Source organism: Macrobrachium nipponense, chromosome 7 (genome assembly GCF_015104395.2).
Source record: "Macrobrachium nipponense isolate FS-2020 chromosome 7, ASM1510439v2, whole genome shotgun sequence".
Taxonomy (NCBI): Eukaryota; Metazoa; Arthropoda; class Malacostraca; order Decapoda; family Palaemonidae; genus Macrobrachium; species Macrobrachium nipponense.
Genome location: NC_061109.1, coordinates 14,080,362 through 14,099,054, shown reverse-complemented (window position 1 = coordinate 14,099,054; position 18,693 = coordinate 14,080,362). Strand labels below are relative to the sequence as shown.

Here is an 18,693-nt window from a genome sequence, read left to right as displayed (position 1 = left end):
TCCAACTACAAGCTTAAATTAAATATTATTATGAATATTATTGCGAGAGTAAGTTATTAATTAAAGATAAAAAGTAATACTATTATATGACTTGTAAAGCAAATACACCAAAAGAGCTAGCTGATTCATGCATAAAGAATATAAATAAAATTTCCCCGAAATATTGTGTAATAAAATGGTACCGTAGAAAACGTAATTTATTTTGTAATAATGGCATCTGAACACGAAAATAATAGTTTAATCAGTACCATAATTTTGTTAATAAAAAGTATAATTCAAGAATATTGGATGACTAGACACGAAGGTTTTTCAAAAGAATTTATCAAAAGAATATTTCTACTATACCTTGCCTTTTTTTTTTTTAGCAAAATCATTTGTAATTGAGCTGTGATAAAAAGATCTGGCTATAATTAATTCACAGCACCTGTGTATCTGGTGTCCAGCCCCACCCCTTACGACATTCCTGATAGGCTGTTGATTAGCCAACCACAGGGCTGAAAAGTTGCAACCTCGATTGTGTCTCTCAAAACGTCATACAGAGAGCATCCCCGCTCTAACATCTCCTGGCAGAAGTCTTTTAAAAGTTCTAACTTTCATTACACCTCAGGTTTACCCAAAGAAAAGTGGTGTTTCCCAATTTCATCACCAAGCCAATGATTTAAGGATTTTAATGATATATGAATTATGTGTTTCAGTAAACTTAATGCTAAAATATGTATAGTGAAATTTTAGAATAAAATGTATTCTTTCAAACAACAGGTTGTTTCTATCAATGTGATCCACAATTTGATCTGTAATCATGGACTCAAGAATCTTACAAGGGACCAACATTAGACAGATTGGTCTATAATTTCTTGTCTCTTCTCTTGGACCTTTTTTGTAAACTGGGAGCACATTACCTAGTTTCCCTTCTTTAGGTGTCTTTTGTTGTTCGGCTGTTTTTCTGTAGAGTTTATATAGATGAGGAACTATCTCCTCTTTCAACTTTTTAATATCTCTTGGATATATCCCATCCGGGCCAGGAGAATTGAACTTGTTAAGTTTTTCAATTGTGTTTTTAACGTCTTCTTCCATAAATATTATTTTGTCAAGTGGTTCTGCCCCTTCATATTTAATAGCTGGTTCAGGGAATGAGGTAGTGACTTCAATTGTGAAAACACTAGTATAAAACTTGTTCAGTAACTCTTCTTTTTCCAAGTCTGAGTTCACTGGGTTTCCTCCATTGTCTCTTACGGGACCTACGCTATTTTATTGGCTTCCTACTATTAACATGAGCAAAGAATCTTTAGGGTTTTCCTTAAGAACTAATGCAACTCTCTTATCCTCACTTATCTTTGCATTTCTTACAAATTTATTCACCATTCTACAGAGTTCTTTATGCCTGCTTGCTTCTTTTGGTGTTGGGTGTGTATTCATTGATTTGTGTAATGTGTCTCTTTCTCTTATTTTATTTTTAATTTCTCTGTTGAACCACTTAAGCTGAGTGTTGCCATTTGTTAGTACTTGCATAAATGGAATACATCTGGAGTGTTTTTTCTTAGTATTCTTCCAGAAAGGCTTCCCAGTAATTGTCTATGTCTGAGTTTTGGTCATACTCTAGATTTTTAATATACGCCTTTAGTTTACTTAGGTCTTCTCGACGGTAGTCTAATCTCTTTAGTATCTTCTCCTCTTTTTTATGTTGAATATTAATGTGAAATGTATTAGTTTTTTGGTCACTTTTTCCTAGATTTGCACCTACTGAAAGGTCAGACACTAGGCTTTCCTCTGTTGATAGGACAATGTTTAGTATGTTTTTCCCTCTGGTAGGTTGGTCAACCCACTGGTGGAGGAGTTCATTTTTTGACAAATTCTAGTAGTCTCTTTCCTTCTTAGTTTGAAGTGGAGATAGTGTCCCAGTGCACTGCTGCATTGAAAGCTCCCATTATTATGCAGAATCTGTTGTTTATTTCTTGTCCTAGTAGTGCCTACAGCTTCTCGTCGAACATTTGTGGTTGGTGGGGAGGTCTGTAGCCTACTTTAGTATTATGGTAAGCTTCTTTGCTAGACTGCTTATATTAATGCCAGTTGCTTTCTGCTTGGTTGTAATTTTACGCTCTATTGCACTGAGGTGGTCCTTAACATATAACATAACGCCTCCACCTTTTTTATTAGTTCTATTTTTTTTTTTACTTTTTGAACGGTTTATATCCTGCTATTTGGTACTCTCCTACAAAGTCTCTTGTTGCCTCTTGTACCCATGTTTCTGTGATACTTATTATGTCTGATTCTTTACTTGCTATCAATGCAAGAGTTTAACGGTTGCCATTTAGAGTTTTCCTCGGCAGCTGAGAGGATAGAGCCGGTGTTAGAGAGAGAGAGAGAGAGAGAGAGAGAGAGAGAGAGAGAGAGAGATTTGAGAAGAGAGAGTTGAATTTAAACGGTTAGGCACAAAGTTTTCCTAGGTAGCAGAGAGAGTGGAGGGGTGTTAGAGAGAGAGAGAGAGAGAGAGAGAGAGAGTTTAACGCTTGTCATTCAGTTTTCCTAGGCAGCAGAGAGAGTGGAGGGGTGTTAGGGAGGACAGAGAAAGTGTGTTACAAGGAGTTACAAGGATTAGAATGTCTTAAAAACTTGTTAGTCCAACCGAGGAGTGTGCTCACTTATCTCTAGGAGATTTTGCTGCTCATTCACAGTGTCCTAATGAGTTTGTCTAGATTTTTTTAAAAACTCTTCCATACTGTTGCTCTTTACAACTTCTGGTGACAGTTTATTCCATGCGTCACGTTTCTTGTATGTGAAGAAGTTCCATTATTTCTTGTCTAGTTTTCAATTCACGTAAATAGGTTACTGTCTACTTCTGTTATGCCTTTCAGTATTTTGAATGTTTCTAAAAGTTGTCCTCACAATCGTTGTGTTTCTGAGTAATACATGTTCAGGCTCTCTAGTCGTCTTTGGTAACCTATTTGCTTGATGGATGGAATTAATTTTGTGACTCTTGCTTGTACCACTTCTAATCTATTTCCTTTCTTAGTGTTGGTGACCAAAACTGTGTTGCATAGTCAAGATGAGGTCTAACTATTGATGTGTAGGGCTACAGCACCAATTCCTTGTTTCTGTATCTGAACTGCCTCTTTATGTATCCCACTAGTTTCTGTGACTTCTATTCGGCTTTCATGCATTGTTTTGTGGATTTTAAGTTCTTGGTAATAATGACTCAAAGGTCCTCTTCTTGTTCTACACTATTGTCATACCCAAGCAGCATGTAGTTGGCATGAGGGTAATTTGTTCCTATGTATAATACTACATTTATCCAAGTAAAATGGCATTTGCCATGTTTTTTACCACACTCCTATTTTCTTTAATCACTTCTTAAACTTTCTACTTTCTCTTTGTCTGGTGCATTTACACGTAGTTTGATGTCGTCGGCAAATTTGGCTATCCTGCTAGTTAATCCAACATCAATGTCATTATTACAGATAAACAAAAACAAGAGTGAGCCAAGGAAAGAACCCTGAGGTACTCTGCTTGTCACATCTGCCCTTTCTGATTCTTCACCGTTTATTATGACTCTCTGTCTTCTATCAGTTAGCCAGTCTTCGATCCAGTCTGCTGTTTACTACAATTCTTAAGAGCTCTAACTTTTTTTATTAGTTCCTTGCATGGAACTATGTCAAAGGCCTTCTGGAAATCTAAGTAGAGTATATATATCGTATATCTATTGTTCTACTACTGTCGTAAATACCAAGCATGTTATGGAAAACAACAGGTTGTTTAAAATCTTGCAAAGGACTGATATTAGATAGACTGACTCACTGGATTATTTTAGTAAACTAGGGGCACATTACTTAGTTTCCATCTTTCTGGTGTTTTTCGTTGTTCTGCAGTTTTTCTGTAGAGTTTATACAGGTGAGGAACTACCTCCTCTTTTAACTCTAATTTCTCTTGGAAGAATCCCATTAGGGCCAAAAAATTTGAACTTGTTTAGTTTTCTATTTTCTTTTTAACGTCTTCTTCTGTAAGTATTATTTTGTCAAGTGGTTCTGCCCTTTCAGATTTAATAGCTGGCGCAGGGATTGAGCTAATATCTTCAATTGTGGAAACACTAGTAAAAAACTGATTCAATAGTTCAGTTTTTTCCAAGTCTAAATTTACTATATTTCCTCCATTGTCTCTTAGGGGACCTATGATATTTTTATTGCTTCCTGGTATTAACATGTACAAAGAATTACTTGGGGTTTTCCTTACAAACTAATGCAACTCTCATCCTCATTTATGTTTGCATTTCTTACTAATATGTCCGCCATTCTACAAAGTTCCTTATGCCTGCTTGCTTCTTCTGGTGTTGGGTGTAGATTCATTGATTTGTGTAATCTGTCGTTTTCTATTATTTTAATTTTTAATTTTTCTGTTTAACCACTTAGGCTAAGGTTGCCAATTGTTAGTATTTGCTTTAATGGTATACATCTAGAGCATTTTTCTGTGTATTCTTCTAGAAAGGCTTCCCAGTACTTATTTATTTTTTGTTATTGTTGTACTCTAGATTTTTAACATATCCTTTTATATTTTAGGCCTCCACGACGGTGGTCTGATCTCTTTTATCTTCTTTTTTTATGCTGAATATTACTATGAAATGTAATAATTTCATGGTCGCTTTTGCCTAGATTTGCACCCATGAAAGGTCAGACACTAAGGTGTCTTCTATTTATAGGACAATCTAGCTTGTTGTTTCCTCTAGTAGTTTTGTCAACCCATTGGTGGAGGAATTCATTTTTGACAAATTCTAAGTCTCTTTCCTTCTAAGTTTGATGTGGAGGTCATGGTGTCCCAGTGTACTCCTGTACTGAAATCTCCCATTATTATGCAGAGTTAGTTGTCTATTTCTTGTCTTAGCAGTGCATACAGCTCCTCTTCGGACATTTGTGGCAGATGGGGAGGTCTGTACAATAGTATGAGTTAACGTCTTCCCTAGACTACTTATATTGATGCTAGTTACTTCTTGCGTGATTGTAATTTTACACTCTATTGGACATAGGACTGAGGTGGTACTTCACATATAACATAATGCCTCCACCTTTTTTATTGGTTCTGTCTTTTGAGCAATTTATATCCTGCTGTTTGGTAATCTCCTACGAAGTCTCTTGTGGCCTCTTGTACCCATGTTTCTGTGATACCTATTATGTCTAATTCTTCACTTGCTATCAATGCTTTGAAGGGACCTACTTTGTTCTGATTAGATTGTGCATTAAACTGTGGCCCTTTGAGGGACTTTTCTATCTTCTGCTATTGAGTGTTCAGTACACTTGTGTTTCGAGAAGTTTTCATTTAAGGTTTCCTAGTAATTTTGCTCCTTCCAAATTCAAGTGAATTACATCTCCTTTATATAGCTTTTTATTCCCTACAAATCTGTCCCAAAAGTTTAAAAACCTAACACCTTTTTCATAGCATTTTTGTTCCAGTCTGTCATTATTTCCAGATGCCTAGCTGGGAGAGTAGCAGAAGTCCTATAAATGCCGTTATTGATTTTCTTACGGATGTTTTCTACAATATTCCTCAGGTTGGCTACAACCTTCTGTCTGGCCAGTTCTTCCATCTTTTAAAAATAAGTCTTTTCCTCCTCCCTGCACTGTGATTGTACCATTTTCACTTTTCACTTTGATTTTCTTCACTACCTGGGTTATCTGCTTTGCTCCTGCACCTGGGTAAGAATTATTTTTGTTTTCCACTAAAAAATATTTACCCATGTCTTTTACCAAAGTCTCCAATTAAAGTTGTTTCCTCTTCTGATTCTGAGTGAACAGCAAATCTATTTGATGTGTTTATTCCTTCTGGGGGACAATTATGTTTCCTGGCTGCTGTCACTCTTCTACCAACAGCTCTCTTGAATTCATCATTGTTTTGCTTGTTAGTTTCTTTTTTTGTGTTTGTTTCTCCTTCATTTCTGGTTTTAACAAATTGTTTTCTAATCTCCACTATACTCTTCCCGTTTTCAAGTTTTCAGTTCCTGTTTCTTTCTCTTAAAGTCTGGCACTTCTCTTCATATGCCTCCCATTTCCTTTTCTATCCTGTCTTCTCTTCTCTTGTCTTCCAGTTTTTTCTTTGTCAGCTCATTTGGTTCCTTTGATATTTCATCTACCTCCCTCCTCAATTTAGCTATCTCGTGTTCTTGTTGACAGGAGAGACAGAGACTGAGACTACCTAGCTTTGATGCGCATGCCTCTTTGTAGTCTATGCACCAACTTATCTACATTGCATTTTGTACAAGTGTGCTTTAATTTTATCTTTTCTTGGGTCATATCTGTTTTTGTCTTGGATTCAATATTTCTATCTGAGCTCATACTCTCACAACCGCTGCATTCGCTTATTCATGGATAGTTTTCCATTGTTCATCGCCAGGACACCTTTTATCGCTGCCACAGTAACATATGAACTCTCTATTGTTAGACGATCTCAAACATGTTGCAGCTCCAAATTGAACATCAGAATTTGCCTACGCAAATGATTTTTTTCCCAGGAGTAAACAGCAGCATCCATTAAATTATTAAACATCTAACAGCCAAGAACAGCCTGAATCTTACTACCTGACTGCTTCTCCTCCAACCATGAAAATCCCCAAGGAAAGACCACAATGGCTACACCAGCAGACCCCACGGGTAGGAAGTTAAAGTCAATGGTACAGAATCTCGTCTGGAGTTTTTAGTTGGCTAGGACTCAAACAAGGCACAAAAGGTCTGCAACATCAGAGCAGTTTAGCAAGGGTGGTCATTCCTTACAGGAAGGAGTGAGCTTAATGGGACACAATAGCAACACTCAATTTCTGCAACCTCAGTAGTCCCAGGATCCCTCCAATCCTGGTCTTTGGAAACCTGCATGCATCTACCCTGCATTATTTAGAGGTTTCAAAGCCTCTGTTCTGACGCATGAGGTAGTTGTCAGCTCCTTTTACTAATCTTTATATATACATATATATATATTATATATATATATATATATATATATATATATATATATATATATTATATATATATATATATATATATATATTATATATATATATTATATATATATATCATATATATAATTATACCATTACAATATATATAATATATATAAATAGCTATATAGATATAATAATAATATTACAAGTATAAATATTAAATAAATAGCAGTTAAAAAAAATTAAAAAATCAGTGAGAGAGTGGGATGACAAGGTGGTAGAAAGAGGTCGCAGCTTGAGGCTGAAGGGATGCTGCAAAAACCCTACTGTGCACCGCTGAAGGTACACTGCAGGCATTACTCTCCACATAGAGAGTTTAATGGTTGTCATTCAGAGTTTTCTTAGGCAGCAGAGAGAGAGAGAGTGTGTGTGTAACGGTCGTCATTTGGAGTTTCTTGGGCAGCATGGAGAGTAGAGGGGATGTCAGGGAGGAGAGAGAGAGAGAGAGAGAGAGAGAGAGAGAGAGAGAGAGAGTTTAACGGTTATCATTCAGAGTTTTCCTAGGTAGTAGAGAGAGTGGAGGGGTGTTAGAGAGAGAGAAAGAGAGAGAGAGAGAGTTTAATTGTTTGTTTTTATTCAGAGTTTTCCTGGGTAGAGGAGGGAGTAGAGTTAGTTACAAGGAGTTACAATGATTAGGATGTCTCAAAGATTTAGTCCATATGAGGAGACATCATGTGCTCACTTATCATTAGTAGCAGGATTTACTATTCATTCACAGTTTCATAATGATTTTGTCTAGATTTTTTCAAAACTCTTCCATACTGTTACTGTGTATAACTTATGGTGGCAGTTTATTCCATGTCACTTATCTTGTGTGCAAAGAAGTTCCCACAATGAGACGTGTCATATCTTTTCAGTTCTAGTTTCCACCCATTATTTCTTGTCTGGTTTTCGTTTTATGTGAAGAGGTTACTGTCTGCTTTTTTATACCTTTCAGTATTTTGAATGTTCCTATCAGTTGTTCTAACATTTGTTCAAGCTCTCTATTCGTCTTTGGTAACCTATTTGTCTAATGGATGGAATTAACTTAGTGGCTCTTGCTTGCACCCGTTTTAGTCTGTTTATGTCCTTTCTTAGTGTTGGTGACCAAAACTGTACTGCACATTCAAGGTGAGGTCTAACTACTGATGTGTAAAGCTAAGCACCGTTTTCCATGTTTCTGTATTTGAACTGCCTCTTTATGTGTACCATTACTAGTCTTTGCGCCCTCTTTTCAGCTTTTATGTACTGTTTTGTGGATTTTAAGTCCCTGTGGTAATAATGACTCCAATGTCGTCTTTGTGTTCTACACCATTACCAAACAGCATGTAGATGGCTTTTTTACCGCTTTTCTATTCTCCATAGATTATTTCTTAAACTTTCCAGTGTATCTTGGTCTGCTGTATTTACACCTAGTTTGGTGTCATCTGCAGTTTCGTTCTCCTGCTAGTTAAACCTACATCAATGTCATTAAAGTAAATGAAAAATAAGAGTGGGCCAAGGAAAGAACCTTGAGGAACTACTCTTTTTACTATGCCCATTCTGATTCTTCACCATTTTTTATTACTCTATTTTCTCTTAGTTAGCTAGCCTTTGGTCCCGTCTGCTATTTCTCCAAAATTCTTAAAGCTCTAACTTTTGTCATTGGTTTCTTGTGGGGAACTTTGTCAAAGACCTTTTGGAAATCTAAGTAGAGTAAGTATATTGCTATACTACTGTCATTGTAAATACTAAGCATGTTATGAAAAAATTCCCAGAGGTTTGATAGGCAGGATCTGTTTTGTCTGAAGCCATGTTGACTGTTTAACAATAAGTTGTTTCTATTAATATGATCCACAATTTGATCTGCAATTATGGACTAAAAACTCTTACAAGGGACTGACGGTAGAAATATTTGTCTATAATTTCCTGACTCTTTTCATAGAACTTATTTGTAAAACTGGGGACACATTACCTAGTTTCCCTCCTTTTGGTGCCTTTCATTGTTCTGCCGTTTCCTGTAGAGTTTATACAGGTGAGGAACTATCTCCTCTTTTAGCTCTTTAATTTCTCTTGGATGAATCCCATTTGGACCCAGGAGATTTGAACAAGTCTAATTTTTCTATTTCATTTTTTTAAGGTTTTCTTCTGTAAATATTATTTTGTCAAGTGGTTCTGCCCATTCATATTTAATAGCTGATGCAGGGATGAGGTAGTGTCTTCAGTTGTGAAAACATTAGTAAAAATCTGATTCAGTAACTCTTCCTTTTCCAAGTCAGAGTTCACTAGGTTTCCTCTATGGCCTCTTAAGGGGCCTATGCTATTTTTTAATTGCTTCTTACTATTAACGTGCGCAAATAATTCTTTGGGGTTTTCCTTAAAAACTGATGCAACTCTCTTATCCTTATTAATTTTTTCATTTCTTAGTATAATTTGCCCACCATTCTACAGAGTTCTTTATGCCTGCTTGCTTCTTCTGGTGTTGGGTGTGGATTCATTGATTTGTACAATGTGTCGTCTTCTATTATTTCAATTTTTTATTTCTCTGTTGAACCACTTAGGCTGAGGGTTGCCATTGGTTAGTATTTACTTTAATGGTATACATCTGGAGCTTTTTTCTGTGTATTTCACTAGAAAGGCTTCCCAGTACTATGTATGTCTGTGTTCTTGTTGTACTGTAGATTTTTAAAATACTACTCCTCTAGTTTTTTTAAGTCTACTCTCTTTAGTGTTTTCTCTTTTTTTATGGTGAATATTGAGATGAAGTGTAATAATTTTATAGTTGATTTCGCTCAGATTTGCACCTACTGAAAGGTCAGACACTAGGCTTTCCTCTGTTGACTGGACAATGTCTAGTATGTTGTTTTCTCTGGTGGAGGAATTCATTTTTGACAAAAGTCCTTCTGAATTTGATGTGGAGGTCAGAGTGTCGCAGTGTACTGCTGCTTTGGAATCTCCCATCATTGTGCAGAGTTTGTTGTTTATTTCAAGTCCTAGTAGTGCATACAGCTCCTCGACGGACATTGTTGTTGGGGAGGTCAGTACACTAGTATTCGAGTTATCATCTTCGCTAGACTGCTTATATTAATGCCAATTACTTCTTGCATTGTTGTAATTTTACACTGTATTGGACTAAAGTGTTCCATAACATAAATCATAACGCCTCCACATTCTTTATTGAGTCTATCATTTTTGGTCAATTTGGTACTCTGCCTCTTGTGTCTATGTTTCTGTGATACCTATATTATGTCTAATTCTTCACTTCCTATTAATGTTTTGAAGAGATCTACTTTGTTCTGGATATGTTGTGCATTAATTCGCACCACTGTGAGGGACTTTCGTATCTTCTCTTTTGTCCTTGGCGGCTTTATTTGTTTCCATTATTTTCACTGTTTCCTACAGTGCTATTACTATCCAAATTCTGGGAGCACTCCAGCTTCTTCCCTTGAATGTTTAGTTCACTGAGGAGTTTTAAGAGGTTTTCGTTAAGAAGGTTTCCTAGTAATTTTGCTCCTTCCAAATTCAAGCGAGTTCCATTCCTCTTATATAGTTTTTTATTCCCTACAAATCTGTCCTAAAAGTTTATAAACCTAACACATTTATCTGGGCATATTCGCTCCAGTCTGTCATTGATTCTAATTGCCTTGTTGATGGAGTAGTTGCTTATATTGGTTCTAGGCAGAAATCCTGGAAGAGCCATTATTGGATTTCTCACAGATGTTTTTTTACAAAATTTCCCCGGTCTGCTACAAGACCTTCTGTTGGGCCAGTTCTTCCATCTTTTAAAAATAAGATGTTTCCTCCTCCCTGCACTATGATTGCACTTTTTATACTTTTCACTTTGATTTTCGTCACTGTCTTGGTTATATTCTTTGCTCTTGCAACTGGATAAGAATTAACTTTTATCATATTTCTATTTTTGGCTACAAACTTTTACCCCTGATCTTTTAACAACGAGTTTTCAATTGAAAGATCTAATATAGAATTTTAAGTGGATACCAAAACATATAGATCATTCATCCTATACAGCCCAAAAGAGAGACTTAACTCTGCACCACCCACCAACCTCCACGCATCAGCAACCAGGGGAACACCACAGATAATATATGGAGGGGAGGTGAAAATTACTTTCAGTGGGAAATATAATTGGTTGTTCATCACAGCATATGTGACGATGGCATTTTTAGGGGCAGATTTCCTAACAGTGCATAACCTACTAGTCGATGTTGAAGCTAAATTGCTGATCCCAAGAACAACACCGAAATCATCTCCTCAACAGCCAAGCAGAAAACATCATTGATGAGTCAATGATAAGAAAAAATATGCCCCATCACACTGGACGTCCCTCTGAAAGAAATGAGAGAAATAATACACTAATACGAAGATGTGTTCAAAGACGACCTGAAACACAACCAAACACACCATTCAGCACCAAGTAGGGACGAGGTCCCTCGATTCAGTCACAATTCAGACGACTGGCCTAGAGAAGCCCACCCATGCAAAAAAGGTATTCTAGGAGTTGGAAGAGGCAGGAATATGCCAAAAAGCCCCCAGCCTAAGGGCATCACCTTACACATGGTACCAAAATCAGACGGACCATGGCGCCCCTGCAGAGATTACTGACAACTGAATGTGAAAACAAAATCGGATAGATCCTCTACCAAATACAGCAGACATAAAAAATCAAATGAATGGAGGAGAGAATAGTCCCCAAAATTGATCTACTGAAGGTTATTTCTAAGTCCTGGTAGTAAAAGATGATATCAAGAAAACTGCAATCATCACCCTATTAGGCATGTACACATTCAACTACAGCTGCTTCAGCCTCATAACTCAGGAGCAACCTTCCAAAGATTAATGGACAAGCTGTTTGGGGACCTTCCATTCTGTGTAGAATATGTCAACAGCATAATGATCTTCAGCAGAAATTTAAAACAATGCCTCAAAGATGTGAAAATAGTGCTACAAAGACTGAGAGAAAATGGGTTAATATTGCAAGAAGACAAGTGCAAATGGGTAAAGAAAATGGTGGAATTTCTGGGGTACCAAGTGATCCCAGAGGACATTAAACCTCTGCCAGACAAAGTGAAAGCAATAACAGACTTCCCACAACCAATATAAGTGAAATCAGTGCAAGAATTTTCAGGTCTAGTAAATTACTGCCACAGATTCAAACCAAACATTGCAAAAATAATTAGCCCCATATATGAGTGACTTCAATAGAGAAAGAAGCAATAACATCTACAACAACACTAATATTTCCTTAACCTGATAGGTCCCTCACCCTGACAACTGAGGCAAACAATATAGCTGTACATGAGCACAACACATACTCGAGGGATGACAGTTGGTGCAGACGGACTATCAACCATTGGTGCATGCCTTCACAAAGTCAGCAGACGCGTGGTCAGCGTGACAACAACGGCACCTGTCGATGATAGCTGAGCATTCCTGCCCCATTAAGTACCTGAAGGGTTTAGCGAACACCATAGTGGACAGCCTGTCAAGAAATTGTGCCAACACTATCCAACTCAGGTATCCTATCCCGAGGTAGCAGAGGCACAGAAGGACGACGAGGGCCTGCAGCGACTGGGGTGGATCAATCCTGCCATCACCTGCGAGATAAGTACTGGACGCCATCACCCTTACTCACCCACAACCTATTCCACCCATCGGGCTGCACAACCGCACGAATCATAGCAGAGTGGGGGATGAAAGAAGATGTCAATACAGATGTCAAGTCACGAGACATGCCAAAAGTGGGATAGATAAGTGGCCAGAAGCAATGTCCATCTGACAGCAGACAGCGGAGAGCTGTATTAAATCCCTCATTGACTGGGCGTAGGCGTGGAGTTCCCCAGATCATCACCAGTGATAAGGGGTGCCAACTTCACATTGCCTCTTTTGGAGCGACCTCGCCGACAGTCTTGGGACGAAAATAGTGCATATGATGGCCTGCAACCCTGAAGACACATGGATCATTGAGAGGATGCACCGATCATTAAAAATATTGCTCATGTGCAGATGCCAAGGTAGAAGTTGAAGAAAAGAACTACCATGGGTTATTCTAGGGCTTAAAACAACACTGCACGCAGTGTTCAATGCATCTCCAGCAGAAGTCCTCTGCTGTCAAGCTTTTATGTTGCCAGTTGACGTCTTTCAAGAAAAAGCAAACCTGATGTTGCCATTCGAAACCAAAAAAATGATAGAAAAATAATACTAGACAAGACAGCTTCCCAAGTAAAAAGAAAAGTGTACATCCTCGAAGATTTGCAGATTATAAAATATGGGTTCATCCAGGTAGATGAACACAAAACCCCCTGTTCCCAGCCTACTCTTGACCACACTGAATACTCCAGAGACGACAGGAGGCCTACCAGATGACAGTACAAGGAGAACACTGGCCCACATTTGTAGGCGTTTCCTTTGTTGGGTGGGGGGGAGTTCTGTAGTACTCACGTGTGAGGCTTGCAATCAAAATCTGCTTTCTCCTGTGATGAGTAACGCCAGAGGAAAAGTCACTAGGTCGAGAGAAAACACAAATTCTCTTGCAAGTATTTTATGCAAACATCTCAATCAGCACTGCTGTCTCCTTTCATGTATTATTATCATTGTGTACATTGTTATGCCAGCTTTTCAATAATGTGTGTATACGTGTCAATTGGATATGTGAATTTATGTCTGGAGAAACACAGAGGCTTATATTTAGTCCCTTCCTCGATCTGTCAAGAGGTTGTGATTACTTAGCAGCTCGCACAAGCTATTGACGTGTGAAATTTTCGTAAATAAATTAGTGAGCACCAGACTCACTACCTCATTAGTTTCCTGCTGACAAGTATATAAAGCGAAGTTCACTTCAGATTAAAACAAGAAAACTATATACCGAAAATCACTTTATATCTAATAAGAAAGCTCCATAAACGACTACTGAGACAAAAGGCTTAAGGCTTCTGGTCTGTTCCATTGTGGCACAATTTAGTCATTGTCTTTCTGCGTTTCTGTTGTGTCTCTCATCATTTCTATAATTCACATCTACCTGGGTTCAAGAACATCATCATTATAAATAAACAACTTATGTCTCTAGAAAGATACACTTTCATTGTATGTTCTATAATGTTACTTGAATATCCTAGAATGAGGAACATAAGGAAAAATTGCGTCTATAATGTGAGTCCTAGGAAAAAACTGATTGTAAAGTTACATAAGTGCCAATTTTATCATTTTTTTTATCTGAAGTGCATCCATGAAATATCTGTTTTGATGATCAGTGCGGTGGTGACGCCTATACCAATGCCATTGAAGTTCTGCAGGAAATTTGGAATGATGAATCGGAAAATAATAAATTGAAACAAATAACACGAATAGTTTCTCAATCATCAAATCAAAATGACAAGAAAACTGAAGTAATTTTAACGAGATTGCGTATTGGTCATACAAGAATAGCACATGATTTTTTAATGCATACACCTCCTGAGATAATTCCAAAGTGTAGTGAGTGTGATACAATTTTAAGTATTACACATATTTTTACTGATTGCAAAGTTTTTAGAGTTCAAGAACTTTATGTTTCGGTCAGAAAAGTATGTCTGATATTTTATCAGATAATGAAAGTTTCTGTTTTTAGGATTTTAACGTTTTTAAGAAATATAGGTATTATAAATAAAATTCAGTTTTTTTTTTTATTTTGATGTAGTATTTAGTTTATTTTTTATCACTTAGATTTAATATTAATATACGTAATTTCTTTTATCACTTAAATCTAATATATTTTTTAACTAGATTTCACATATATTATAGATCTGTATGTGTATGTATGCATGTGTGTATATATGTGTATGTATATGTGTATGTGCATATATATATATATGTTGTATATATATAGATATTTATATATATATGATATATGATTGTATATATCGTATGTATATGTTTTTAATTTATTTATTTATTAATTTTTTCTCCCGAAATTTTTCGGGCCATCCCTGTGGGAGTCAAGCCTGACTCATTGGGCTGGTTAATCTCCTTCCTTTAATAATAATAATCTATTTAATCTTTCTTGATATTCAGGTCAATTTTGGAGGTATCCAAAATGCCATACTGGAGCAGACACAGGATCCAGTACTCATAGCTCTTCGAGAAGGTGTGCAGTGGCGAAGTTCTTTAGATGGTATCCTTCAGGATGTGGTCAAAGGCACTCTGGCTACTTGGGATAACAGTATCACAACCAGACTCACAATTGCAGTCAAGTTCACAGACAGCAGCGGTCAACCATTAGTTCATCTACCGGGGTTTGAGCTTCTACAAGAGAGAATAGCTTGGCCAATGCAACAACATGCGCCATATAAGCAAAGGTATGGTTTTGTAATTCAATATATTCTTTGAATGAGAGTCATTACACTCCTGACCTGAAAATAGCGAACTAATATAGTTATGAAAGTAGTATCATTAATGATTTGCTTTTGCACTGCCTATCCAGCTTGGTATGGTCAAGGGTCAAGGTTCTCTTGCATATTTCTTGTATGATTTTCTTTTATGCTACACTTCCTTTGATGGCTATTTTTTTATGCTTGTTTCATCCATCTCTTAACAGCAGTGTAAATATGCTGAAGGAAAATCATTACCTGTACTAAAGAAACCTTACCAGTCCTTTCTACTATGACCAATGAAAAGCACAACATAACTCGTATTAAAACGGATAGTTCTTGACGGCCAACTCTGCCAGGTTTAGCTGAAAAGTCGACCATTTCCCGGTTGTGCTGACTTTGATCTCAAGATATAGCTAAACTCTCGTAGTTATATATCCAAAGATATTAGCTTTATCTGCCCTAATTATTAGGCGTGAAAGGCGTTCAAACAGAAGTTTGTATAATTTCATGCTTTGTGCCACTTAGATTAATTATGTGAGTGGAAGTGAGAAAAACACTTTTGCCTTGTTGAAACTTCTGACTAATAGTTATTTAAAATCATCCCTTTTCACATCTTACTTTAAGCATTACCAAGAAATAAGATATATATAAGTCCTGGGTTCTTATTTGTAAGTGAAGTCCACTAACCAAAACGGAAAGAAAATAGTAATTTATAGAATAAAATTATATAGGTGGTTCTCCATTAAAATATCAATTGTGCAATCAACAACCTCCGGTGGCCTTCTCAAAGCATTGTTTAGTTTGAATACTTTCCAATGTAGGCTCAAATTATTTCAGATATGGCTTAATACAAATCCGTGATACGTGACAACTTAATCTAAGGTAATATTTCACCAGAGTAACTTCAAAAAAGGAAACATAAAATGCCTTAAAGCCGACATACCACACCAGGAATCCTTTGAAACTTCCGCTAGCCACCCACAATGGTCCACATTACAGCAAGGGATCAATCACAACTACAAGTTAATCTTTTTTAAAGCAATTTGTTTGTTTTCATCACCTGCATTATGAATTATTGCAATTATTAGCGTTATGAATGAATACAATTATTTGTATTATGAATTAATGAAATTATTTGCATTATGGAATCAGATAAATTTACTTAGTAATGACACCAAAATCAAACAGCCTTTTCTCCTGATTTCATCAGAGGTATAATAACAGTGACAAGACATTAACTAAAGTATGAATCTTGAGCCCAAGGAATTAATCAGCCATTACAACCAAGGATTAACTATACTTTTTAAACAGACATTACTTCAGCTTTTAATGAATAAAAAATACCCCAATGGCTAACCAAATGCACTATATCTACCGCAAACCCCAACATAGCAGTGGGCTCTTAAATAATAAAAACAAAGGCGTCGTGAGACAAGAAATGGAACCATAAATAAACAAATAAAACATCGGGTACAGCGTGAAGTACAAGAGATATTACAGCTAATGCAATTGTTTGAAAGATCCTAGATTAGAACAAGGCACAGGACTTGCGGTTTATAAATGACACCAGAAAATAATGCTATGACCGCCAATCTCTCTGCAAAGCAACTTGTAAAAGAAAAAAATCAAGTTCCGAAATCAGAATCAATCGAATGTCAGCAATCAATCAAGTGCCCAACTAGGACTTAAGAATGAATTAAATGAGATTTTAACCTAATTAATGCTTGAGCAATATGAAGCAATAGCTCAAATGAGATTTTAACTTAATTAATGCTTGAGCAGTATGAAACAATAGCAAAAATTCAGACACTCTAATCGTCTCAATCAGCAAAACAGTATGCCAATCAATTACTGTATTAATGCAATGATTATTTTTTTATCTCCCAGTCTAGTTAAACAACCCCAAATAATCACGAAAAGAGGACAAACTGAATAAATGATGTGACCACGCAACAATACAATGTAACATATGAAATTATCAAAATAAAAGCAGTAGTACTCCATTAAAACATTGAAAGGTGTAATTGCACAAGCCATTGGGTTACATTTCAAATGAACTGAGTGAGTCAGAGCATTAGATAGGGTGATTACGCAAGTCAGTGGCTATTTTTTCAAGTAAAACAGGTCTGTAGGGGAGTAGGGCCGTCATTGCACCTCATTCGGTGCAATGTAGGCATTACTTAAGGTTCTTTGCAGGCATCCCATCGGCCTGTACCTCCGTCCATATTCTATCTTCAATCTTACTGTCCACCCTCTCCTAACAATTGTTTCATAGTGCAACTGCGAGGTTTTCCTCCTGTTACACCTTTGTACGTAACCTTTTATTATCGGTTTCCGTTTCAGCGCTGAATGGCCTTAGGTACCCCAGTGCTTGGTACTATGCCAAAATTCTATATAGATAAAATCAAATAAAACAGGTAAGTGATTAAACTGATGAAATAATACGGATTCATAGCAATAAAGAAATAAAAAATCATTAATAAATTAGCTAATATAGAGGAGACAAGGAACCCATTGCTACACCGAATGTCTTCTTGCATGTTTGTCATCAAAAGTGAAAAATGCATCGCTTGCACATAGTTTGAGCAATTCGCATATATTATCTGCTGATGAAGGGAAGCTATTAACATGCTCATCCTCTTTAGGGCGATGAATTCGAATACCTTAGCTGTTGTAGACTTAAATGAATAAGGAAGTAAGTCACAGCTTATCATTGAGTTAAAATTGCCATTAATGGTTTCTGGACCATTCACAAAATCAAAAGAGACTTTTAATGAGCCAGAGAAATAGAGATTTTTCTAATCACGCTGATAAATTGTGAGAAAGTAGATCTTAATGAAGAGACTATGAGTCTCATTGGGATGCAAACTTTGTTTTTTTATAGGCCGTACTACTTTAACAGTTACAACCGGGAACACAAAGTATGGTGAACTTTTCTACAAAAGTAATAAGCAAAGCACCGTAGGCTTGTGGAGTGGATCCTGATTAACTCAGTATCAACGATGGTTGAAAACAATTCTTGTAATATTTGGATATGATAAACAACGTTTCTTCTTAAGGGTGATAAGAATAATAATAGTGATGACAGTTTGGTCAATGATTAATATGATTATTTTGTTATAGTAAATATTAAATGAGAGGAATTAGGAGAGAAAGATTAATAAAGACAAAGAATGACAAAAGGTAAACTGGAAACAGTCTGGAGTTCTTCGGGGATCGTTCGACCTGTACGTAATGTCAAGAAGTAGATGAGCACCTGAGAAGTTTCATGGAGGATTTCATGAAAGAGAACAGTTCAGTAGTTACTCAATTAGGTCCCATTCTCATCCACAAACGGTTTCTTGTAATCTTTTCATTTATTTTGGTGATTCCTAGTGCGGAAAATTACGCATCAAG

The 18,693-nt window shown here is 36.6% G+C and overlaps 1 protein-coding gene across 1 annotated transcript in view; it reads left to right on the top strand.

Annotated features, from left to right (window-relative positions):
• Positions 1-18,693, top strand: part of LOC135217541 (glutamate receptor ionotropic, delta-1-like) — a 104,080-nt gene that overhangs the window by 80,918 nt on the left and 4,469 nt on the right. Inside the window, exon 7 of the mRNA XM_064253508.1 lies at positions 14,999-15,282. Coding sequence (XP_064109578.1) covers positions 14,999-15,282 — 284 coding nt within the window. The remainder of the gene's footprint in view (positions 1-14,998; positions 15,283-18,693) is intronic.